We start from the raw sequence: 11119 nt of genomic DNA on the forward strand, positions 1-11119 counted from the left end.
TCTGATTGTCGGCAGCAAAACCAATAACCGACCGACAGACTGGTCATTTCAATTAGCCGCGCCGCGTTAAATGACACCTCTCCGGGTAACGAGCGGAGAGACTCCACTACCCCGGTTTCAAAACGCCTTCGCCCGGGATTGTCAAGGGCAGGCGGGGGGTGCGAGTGGTCGAGGAACCCGGGTCTGTTCAAAAGGGGTAAAATAAGAACAAGGGAGCAGCATTATTTTTAAAGCATGGTTTAGATTCTAAGTGACCAAATCACTTTATTTAAATATTATTTAAAAGAGCCAACAAGTGTATCCACACAGCTCGTTTTAAATATACCCTGCGAGAGGCGCATATACGCAGCGACCCATAATCGGGTAAAACTCGATTTGTTTTGAAGTCTCGGTTTTTTTTTTTGTTGTTTTTTTTTTCTGAATAAAATAAGTTTAGTAATAAGGAACTTAATTTTAGTATTACATAATAATAATAATAATAATAATGAAAGCTTTGTGAAACAAAACTCAGCTGCTCTAAACTTGCTTAAAATATATATGTAATTCCATTTAGTAAATGTGCACTCAATTTGTAAGTGCATCATACACTAATATAATAACAAAAAATGAGTCAACTAGTTTAATTTTCTTTAACAAAAATCGAGGCAATTTTCATTAACTAGACTACAGTAGTTCACGTCTGGCTTAAATATTGAATGAATAAAAAAAAAGTGTTAAACTTTTTTAGTTTACAGAAAAGTAAACTTATTTAATACGATCAGCATGGAATCGGTTGATTGCAGGTCACCACTGAACTTTTAAGCAAGACAGCCAACATGGGATGAGGGGTCAGCTTGGAAACGACAGGCCTACAAAGAGTGAACATGTGGCCTGGACCGGCAGACTGTAATAGCTACCAAACACAGCATGATCAGCCATCACCTTTCTGAAATATGCAGACATGTTTGGAGGGGGAAGCTAGACCACTTCAACAGCAGGTTTTTCTGTCTTTGCATTTGCATGTTACTATGCAAATGTGAGCCCAATGCGATAAGCAAAACTCGGGGAACGACCCTCTTTTCCCCCTGTGTGATCCAGGCTCCAGCACAAGCCGCTGCACCTTTCCTATAGAGAGTTTTGTAAAACCGGCAGCAGTCGATCTGCATACCCTGGAGTTACTCCCTCGCTGTGCGAGCTGCGCTTCCTGAAACCCAGCTGTGGGTCTTGGGGGAGGCTGGATGCTTGAAGGTCCAGTGGTTAAAAGAAAGGGGCTTGATACCGCTGGTTCCCGGTTCAAATCCCAGCTCAGCCAGACTCACTGTGTGCGAGACCCTGAGCAAGTCACCTAACCTTTGTGCTGTCCTTCAGATGAGACATAAAACAAGCAAGGTCCTATTGGAAGTGACTCTGCAGCAGCAGCAGCGGTTGTTGATGATCCTAGTCTTGCAAGTCACTTTGGATAAAAGCATCTGCTAAATGACTATTTCATAATAGACAACAGATAAAGAGATTGTTGGAGACAGGCTTTTGGAGGTGTCACCAAAATGATCGTGTCGGTGGCAAGGGGTTGGAACGGGTTACCTAGATGCTGAATCATTTAAGACCTGATTTGATAAGAGTCTTGTATTAACTAGCTACTAGGAACCGGGCAGGCACTGACGTGCACAATGGCCTGCTCTCGTTTCATAAATCTCTTACACCAGCTGAAACGCTTGTGGACAGTGCAGTGAAGGAGGCTCCAGCCGAAACGCTTGTCTACTTAGTTTCTTGGGTGAAAAATCCAGGTGTGTGAATGTGCGTGTGCGGAGAAGAAAATCAAACTCCAAACCAACCACAGTTTGGCTCAAACTCGCTTGTTTATTTAAATACATAACTTACCCGAATTGCAGTTTACAATTTTTATTAACCGGCTTGTAACACTAAAGATATTTATTAAAACAACAACAAGCTTCCTTGGTTCTCTCTTGGAAAGTCAGTGCAACTGATCACCTAAAATGTCTCTGTGTGTTATCTGATGCACAATATACAATGCAACAGAACAGTGGCCCTTCGTATGAGAATTACACAAACTCATTTTATCAGAATCAGCTCTACACACTGCTGGATATATTCCAGATAACAGTAAACGAACAGAAACAGCAAAAAAAAAAAGCAAATCTCAAAACAGGAGCATAAAACTAAAAATCGAACCCGAATATTAAACCCGTGTTTAGGCAATAAAATCCAGGGGTCTGTTGAATCCTCCTTTTCTGTTCATGTATTGCCTACGAAAGAGAAAAACGGCCAAATAAATAAATATAGAATCACAAGGACACACACACTCGCATTACATCATGTTTTCTAACATTACATCATTTCCAACCAATCGGAGATTTCGTCTCCCTGCAGTGGCACACCTGATGGTTTGAGGACTCAGATTGGCTGTTGCAGACTCTCTGCTGCACGGGGAGCCCCTTGAAAATACCCCCCCCCCAAAAAATAAAATCTGCAGCCAGACAGGAGTATACCAGCGTGAACATCACACCCAGTGCTGTGCAGCAACATTCAGAGGCTGAGCGATTACACTAATTTTCCAAGACAGCATCCCAGTCTAACAAGATAATACACACAGTGTCGAAACAAACTGGTTTGGAAGACCAAAGCGACATGAGCTGAAAAGTATTAAGTGGCCAGGATCTGTGGAGTTTCAATCTCTTAGCGAACGTCTAAAAACGTTAGTCGTTTAAAGTGTTACCTTTTTTAAATAGTACTCAGGGATGGCAATAAGACTCCTGTTGCACAGCAGTTTCATTCCAGGTTTTACTACCAGCTTGATTAGCCCCAGTGTATAGCTAACAAGCTCAGGTGTGTCACAGTAAAATCAGGAACGGATCAAACTGCTTTGCACACGGTCTTATTCCTGAAGTAGTCACTTGTTGAAGACAATTCCACTGGATTATAAGTAGTTATAGTGATATAGATAGTGTGAGTCAATGCAATGGCAGTCTTGCTTGCATCCCTGTTATGTTTTAAACGGAAGGTATAGCAACCACCTAGCTCTTCTGGAATTTCTTCTTCCCCCAAAACGTGACCATCGTCAGCAAGGCAGGACTAAATCCATGCGCCTGGCTGACTGTGTCAGTGAACTTTGCACACAATAACACTCCACGCCCAAATCCTGTTTCCACTCCCCTGCTTAATCTAAACGTCTGGATCTTGTTTCACAAACCCTGGATTAGCACTGATCTTGACCTACCTTGCCTAAAGTAACATCAGGGTAGCGCACGACTAGTGGTAATCTGGGTCTGAGAAATGTTAGGAATAGCTCATATAGTGGCTGATTTGTGGGTTGGTCTGCACTGTAATTTAATAAAAGTCTTTATTTTGTGTTTTCAGGACAGAGGGCAGGAGACGTTTCTTCACACAGCGTGGCAAGGGGGTGGAGTGGGTTACCTAGCCAGGTTTGAGGCACTGGGATCCTTTAAGAGCCAACTTGACAAAGTTTTGAGATCAATGAGCCGATTGGAACCGGACAGGCGCTGATGGGATAAATGGCCTCCCTCTTGCTCGAAAATGTTCCAATGTGTGTACAGCGCTGTATAGAATCAGAAAAGGGGTACAGATCAAGCACGCCTAATGTCTGCTTATAAGAGAAACAGGACTGGCAATAAGACTCCATTTGCTCAGCAGTTTCACCCATTCCAGGTTTTACTACGCTTGAATAGCCCCAGTGTACAGGTAACAAGCTCAGGTGTGTCTGATTAAACTTAGTAAAACCAGGAATGGATCAAACCACTCTGCAACGGGAGTTTTACTTCCATCCCTGGGCTGACACCCCAGCGGTACTGACCTGTATTTTCGTTTTTGAGAGACGTTGATGGCATATGCATTAACTGAACCCTCACATTTCTTTCCCTGTAAAAAAAAAAAAAAAAAAAAATTTAAACATTTTGAAAACATGCAGTCAGTGACAAAGTCGGAGGGCACCATCTAGTGGACACAGGCAGGGGTGCGGGGTCAATTCATATATATATATTTTTTTTATCAATTCTTAAATCAATTCCCAGTCCTTTTTACAACACAGGCTTTATGGAGCAAACATTGTTGGTGTGGCTGATGAGATGCACAGTCCATGCGTTTCACAAGATGTACAGCTGCTTGCTCAATGAAGCCTGTGTCCTAAGAGGAACTGATTAGATGGGAATGGATTTTAAAAAGGAAAAATGACACATTTATCTTCAAACTTCAGCAACTGCACAGTAATGCAGTAACGCCTGTACTATCTGCATGAGCAGCGACCCAGGGGTGTACCTCCTTCAAGCTACAAGGCAACACCTCATCTCTCTTTAATGGAACCGTTACTGAACCAGCAAAGTCCCACTGAGATTGAAAACCCTTTTTTTCAAGGGAGACACAGTCAAGAAGGTAGGATATAACTAGGGCATCTGATTTTCAGTTTTACCTGATTAAAAAAACTGATAAATAAAATTTAAAATCAGTATATAGCCAATAAGCACCGTAAAAACACTGGAAATTGTTCCTCGATTCACGTTGACTTGACGCCTTGTGAAAAAAATACCTACAAAAACACATTCACAGTGGAGCTGGGCCTTGTCCCTCCTCCTTGACTGGCACCTATCATTGATTTGTTCTGAATACTTTAACCCGGCCCCCCCACTACCGAGTGGCAGCAAATCCCTGCATTCCTATTGGAGGACTGTAACGCGCTCGCGAGATTTCTGTATTACAGAACTACAGGGAGGATTCACACACGCGTGGAACTTAAAACAGAATTGCAAATTGTGGCGAAATGGAAAAAAATGACTAACCACATAAAAACCCCAGAAGAATACACCAGTGATCATAAAGGCTTCACTGTGGAAGACAGCAACGAAGGTACAACAGTAAACCGTCCCATATCCGCCCTGACCAAGCTCTTCAGCAATGTTAGTTTTATTATTGAACAGAGAGGATTAGTTCACACATTGCAGATCCCAGCACAGTTTCCATACACTGTGCTGCATGTGCTCCTTGAGCTGCCATTGCTGGTAGAGTCACGCGAGCTGATCAGTGTGTCGATGTGTAATAAATCCTGTTCACCTGCAGGAAGTGGGTCAACTTCAACCTCTGGATCTCCTGCCTGTCACTCAGCAGCGAATGCACCCACCCACACGGCAGATGGCTACTCCGTCACAAGCATTAATATCCTGTATCTTTCTAAACAAGGGATTTAGGGAGCTCCCTAATAAAAGCTGAAACTCCAAACAAGAATTGTGTGAATACACAGTGACTGTATAAGCGTTTAAAACAGGATTCATTTATCTGACCCGACTCGGGTCCCACTGCAGCAGGATAAGTGATGGATTACTGTATATAAAAGTGAAAGTCCCGAAAAAAAAAAATTAATAAAAACATAAAACTAATATTAAAAAAATAAGCACCGAAAAACAAAATTAATAAAAACCAAAAAAAAAACTGAAGCCCTACACATTAACACAGAAAACACGAATTCAGGTGAAAACAACGAACGAGACCAAGTTAAACACATTACAAAAAACTACTTAGGAGACACTGCCCAAAACAAAAGCTCGTCTCGGCTACACTGATCCTTTAGAGGGATCAAGCGAGTACATTTCAGCAAAACCAGGCATGGAAATATGACTCCTATTGCCAAGCAGTTTCACCCACTCCAGGTTTTAACATGTGCTTGATCAGCCACAGTGTACAGGGAACAAGCTCAGGTGTGTCACAGTAAAACCAGGAATGGATCAAACTGCTGTGCAATGGGAGTCTTATTGCCATCCCTGTACTTGAGACCTACGAGAAGTATCTATCAGTTCTGCGGTGCGGAGTCTGTAAGAGTCTTTGGTGTGTCGTGCGAGAGTCGTCGTCTCGTGTCTGTGCTCACCTTCGTTGAATTGAAGCTCCCAAACCCCATCAGCTTCATCATTTCAATCTCCTCCTCTGTCTTTCCTTCCATATCTTCCTCTGAGAGAGAGAGAGAGAGAGAGAAAGCGAGAGCGAGTGAGACAGACAGACAGACAGCAGGAGAGAAAGCGAGAGAGAGAGACACACATTTAACCAGCATGGTCCTGTTTTGAGCATCCTGCTTTGATTTGCACTTTGATTCAAACAAACCGTTTCATTCCTAGAAGTATCTCGATTTCATTGTATGCCACTGTGAGACCGAACACAGTGTGTGAAATACAAGGGAAAGAAAAAAAAAAAGAAAAAATTTACTGTGGTAGACTTTTATAAGGGTACAGTAATCTGTATATCTTTGCAAAGCGAAAAAGCTTCCAACTGACGAATCAAATGTGTCCACAGTGCTTCTGTTCAGACTGTATGGGGATTGAAGAAGCCTTAACATAGAACAACAGTGACACCCAGTGGTCATGCACTTCAATGACAACACAGTGTTTCTGTATTGTAGGAAGGGGCAATGGTAGCACAAACACAGGAGAGGGATGGGAATAAGACTCTTATTGCATAGCAGTCTCAGCCATTCCAGGTTTTACTATGAGCTTGACCAGCCACAGTGTGTACAGTTAACAAGCTCAGATGAGTCTTATTAAACTCCTAGTGAAACCAGGAATGGATGCTCTGCAACGGGAGTCTTATTCCCATCCCTGTGCTGTGGCACTGCTTTATTTAAAAATATGGAAATTCGTGCTAATCAGGGTCTGTGAAAATAAAGGCTACAGCCTCAACCCTGCCCCCCCTGACGCTGCGCCCCATCACCTGAAATCTTGTGCTCCGTCACTTTCTCCTTGGGCTCTTTGTCATCTTCTCGTCTGTCTTTCTGTCTCGAAGGAGACAGAGAGCTGGACCTGGGTCTCCGTGGCGACCTGGGGGGGTTACCAATAATGTTCAAGTTTAAACAAAAACACTTTAAATCATACAGTGCAATAGAAATGACCCATCCACATGTTTGATCCTGTGTTACTGTGACTTTACAGTACTTGATTCATTTCAGTAGGGCTTTGGTCAGGACCCAAAAACTATGCTGAGTTATACAGGTTTATATACTGAGCATCAAAAGAAACGTTTCACTTGTATTTGGATAAAATTCACTAGATGTGATCGAAAAATAACAAACTCTGTTTCAGAGCAGGCAAAGTGACTTTTTATTGTGCTGATTAACAATTGATATCACGAAGATGCTGCAGAATGATCTGTCGCTCTCGGGCAGGTGTTGTGACTCTTGGTCTCCCGGTTGGTGGCCTGTCGTTGGCAGAGTGGGTCTGGTTATACCGTCTCGCCGGGTTTGAAATCGCTGGCTGTGAGCGCCCAAGACGGTGAGCCACAGCCCGCTGCCCCAGTCCAGCCTCCAACATGCCGATCGCACGAAGGCGCTGCTCTCTTGAAAGACGTGGCATATTGGGGTTTTTTCTGTGATTTTCTTTATTGCTTTTATTCAAGCTTGCAATTCAACAGCTGAAATCCATACCCAGCGTCCAATCAACTGTCTCACTGATTAGGTGATTAAGAGCCTCAGTCACAGTCTCTCCAGCGTGTCGTGGTCGAGGATGATCAAGTGATTAAAAAGAAAACAAAAACATTTCGTCAATGTTCATCATTTATATACTTTATTTTTTTCGAAAATAAATGTGTTATAATAGTGATACGTTGATTTTGATGCTCAGTACAGATGGACTGGATTAGACCCGTTTTACTGTATTTAACAGGGTTAGTAGAGGACTCCAGGTACACTAGGACAGTTCAGGCTTTTCAACTCACTGCAATGCATTCTGGTACCTTTCACAGCAGGACTACACTTACCAGAATGCACTGCACTGCGGGTTGAGATGCTTGAACTGTTCCAATCTGTCCTAGTGTACATGGAGATAACCCCAGTACCTTTAACCAAATGTAATATTTGAATGTACTTAGAATAGATCATGTTACTCTTAATTGCTGAGAACTGAACTTATTTTTATACATGCAATGTGCGAGTGGTAGCGTCTGTTCTTTGTAAAGTCAGGAGCTACTGACTGCCTGCCAAGTCAAGATAAGCAGCACATATTCAAGGTCTATGTAGGAGACGGGAGAGAGAAGGAAGATTTGTGGGATCGGTCAGCGCAACCCGCTGCTTCGCCCCAGGCGAGACAGAAAGCAAGGCAGATAAAAAAAAAAGAGGACAAAACACAGAGCTGGCTGATCTTCTGTTGAAGGACAGACGCCCGTTGTCTGTGCTCCCACTAGAATCTGGGGGAGGGATTATTTGTTTATCTGGCAGATGCCTTTATCCAAGGTGAATTACAGGAGACTAGGGTGTGTGAACTATGCATCAGCTGCAGAGTCACTTAGAACAACATCTCACCCGAAGGATGGAGCACAAGGAGGTTCAGTGACTTGCACAGGGTCTCATACAGTGAGTGAGCCGGGATTTGAACCCGGGACCTGCTGGTTACAAGCCCTTTTCTTTCACCACCGGACCACACAGCCTCCTAGAATATCCTCTTTTAAGTGTTATACTTGCTGCTTATATATCTGAATGCATTTATATAGAAGATCATAATAAAAAACGATGAGATTCTCACAAACTTTCATTGTTGCATTTTCTTCCTTCTTTCTACACCTTCGCCACCTTGCGCTAGTATTTAAAAATAAAAAGGCTACAGTTGGCTTATAAATTTGGCTGCCCATTTGCCAAGTGTTGCAGAATGCCGCTGTGCAAAGGGGCTGGATTATCAGACAGGTTTTGCTGTGCCCGACGCTCCCTAAGGGCTTTTCCGGGCGAGAGGCGGGTTATAAACTCACCTGGAGCGGCGCCTGTGGGGGGAGCGAGACCGGCTCCGCCTCCTGTCCTTGTCACGTGACCGCGAGCGCTCTCTCTCCCGCCGACGCCTCTCCCGCTCCCTGGAGGCCGAGCGAGACCGGCGACGCTCTGAGAGACAAGAGATTCACAGCGAAACTGTGTTAGCAATCGCATAACAAAAAAACGCATTGGTAATGTTAAATCAGTTTTCTGGAAGTGACTTTGCCATCAGTAGAGTTGCCAGGGCAATTCCACATGGCCTTAGGCTGATTGCAGTGCTAAAGCAAGTGCTAGAATGTGTGGGAAAAGATGGTAAATAATGAACCACAGTAACCTGTAACAGAGAGTAGTTAGTAGTTGGTTGCACCTGAGTGGAATAACAGCCGAATAACTCATTTCTATTATAACTAGTAAAACAACAGAAACACACTGTAGTCACATACGCTCTGAGCTGAGAGAGTATAAATAGCTGGTATAGAGGAGACACAGACAGAGAAGCTCCCAGTACCTCCAGATCATCAGTATAAATAGCTGGTATGGAGGAGACACAGACAGAGAAGCCCCCAATACCTCCAGATCATCAGGACCTTCAGTGTATCAGTCCGAGGCTGTCTCTCCAGGGGTTCAGGGGTTTAATACTAGAGGCACATATTGCATCTAAACCATAGTGTTCAATGTAGAATGTAATGTGGGTGTCTGGAACTAACACATGGTAAGCATTGTTAAGATTTGAAACAGGGTCTGGTCTCATCCTTACACCTCAAGCAGTTAATTCCACGTTTCCCTTCATTTTGAACCCTTACAGGGAAACATCACCCTGGGTTTCACAGCTCCCTCTAGTGATTCACAGTAACCCCCTCAGACTCAGGTGAGCTTGTTGAAGCTGCGACAGAGGTGGGGTCTGCTAGCTGGGGTGCGATTGCACGAACTCAGGCATCTATCTGGTCGTTTCTATAAGAACCAAACGAGGTCGTTTTTTTTAAACCCAGGACTGACGGCAGGACTATTGCTGAATTCACTTTACATGACATTTCATGCGACTGTCTCGCTTTTCAGTTCAACTTCGGCCAGACACACCAAACAAACTAGTAAATAAATCATTTAAAAAGTCTTGTGGCTGTACAATTACATGATAACCGTGCATCATGTTTCTGATCGAATCGAAATCTACAAAACTGTCTTGTGCGTGTACGAGATAAACATTACCTGACGTGTCTGTACGGGTTAGGGAGATATATATAATATATATATATATATATACCTATATATATATATATTAAACTACTGAGTTGCTTAATAATAAATCGGTAAATCGTAGTGCAATGTGGTACTAACCTCGCCTCGGCGCCGGCGATCGACTCCTGCTTCTCCCCATCTCTCAAAGCCCTATTAAAAGCTACAAAATATATCAAAACAAGTCCGGTTTTTACAAACAAAACCAAAAACACAACGTTCATAGAAATCGCCAGAACCCCATCCTGCACCCGTTTAAAATATCCCTCCCCCCCGGCAACAAATCCCACACTCGCTCGTTCCGCGGTTTCGTTCCCAGCCCTCTGGCGCCACCTACCGTGCGGCGGTTGTTCGTGATCCGACGGTAAAATGATCAGGTAATCGATACCTGATCATAATGGCATCTAAACCACAGCGCTCCGCGTAGAATGTAAGGTGGGTGTCTGGGACTAATACATGATAAGCATTGTTAAGATTTGAAACATGGTCTGGTCTCATCCTTACAGCGTAACTAAGTAGCTATGCAAGATGATATAATGTAACAGGTGTTTCACACCGGGCAGGCGAAAGTCGGTGCCGGTCCGTCACGGTTGCATGCAAACAGCAAATGCCAGCGAGAAGGGAAGTTTTTTATACAGAAGACACAAAGCGTAGCTTTTGTCCTGCATCGTTTACTCGGGGATACCTAAACTGTATTCCGCAGAATTATAAAAAATATACCACCGCAGTTTTGGAATACTGACTGCATTATTTAATGGGAGGGCTGAGCTTGCATGGAGGAACACACATGCTTCAGTTTGGGACACAATAAGAAGTTTACAACAGCAACCATTGCAGGGGGAAGTAGATTTAATTTTATTAAAAAAAAAAAAAAAAAAAACACAGGGGATGGAGAGGGGAGAGAGAGAGAAGAGAGGGGGAGAAAGAGGAGAGGGGGAGAGGAGAGAGGGGGGGAGAAGTCCCCCCCCTCTCCTCTTTCCTCTCCTCAGAGGAGACAGGGGAGAGGAGGAGAAAGAGGAGAGGGGAGAGAGGGGAGAGGGGGAGAAAGAGGAGGGGAGTGAGGGAGAAAGAGGAGAGGGGAGAGGGGAGAGGGGAGAGGAGAGGGGAGAGGGGAGAGGGGAGAGGGGGAGGGGAGAGGGGAGAGGGGAGAAGGGGAGAAAGAGAGGG

At 43.9% G+C, this 11119-nt stretch overlaps 1 protein-coding gene across 2 annotated transcripts; it reads right to left on the reverse strand.

Moving 5' to 3' along the window:
* Window positions 1-1818: 1818 nt before the first annotated feature.
* On the reverse strand, window positions 1819-10213 carry LOC121303178 (U4/U6.U5 small nuclear ribonucleoprotein 27 kDa protein-like). 2 transcript variants are annotated; one of them, XM_041233698.1, is made up of 6 exons: window positions 10055-10213; window positions 8722-8848; window positions 6700-6806; window positions 5867-5946; window positions 3809-3873; window positions 1819-2243 (listed from the first exon to the last, which is right to left on the reverse strand). In XM_041233698.1, exons 1-6 carry the CDS (start codon window positions 10092-10094, stop codon window positions 2189-2191), a joined length of 474 nt encoding a protein of 157 aa, XP_041089632.1. In that variant the 5' UTR covers window positions 10095-10213; the 3' UTR covers window positions 1819-2188. The 2 variants fall into 2 exon arrangements, with proteins under 2 accessions (XP_041089632.1, XP_041089631.1); XM_041233697.1 differs by lacking the exon at window positions 1819-2243 and adding an exon at window positions 2808-3553.
* Between the last annotated feature and the right edge of the window lie 906 nt (window positions 10214-11119).

The sequence above is a fragment of the Polyodon spathula genome, chromosome 31 (assembly GCF_017654505.1).
Source record: "Polyodon spathula isolate WHYD16114869_AA chromosome 31, ASM1765450v1, whole genome shotgun sequence".
NCBI lineage: Eukaryota > Metazoa > Chordata > Actinopteri > Acipenseriformes > Polyodontidae > Polyodon > Polyodon spathula.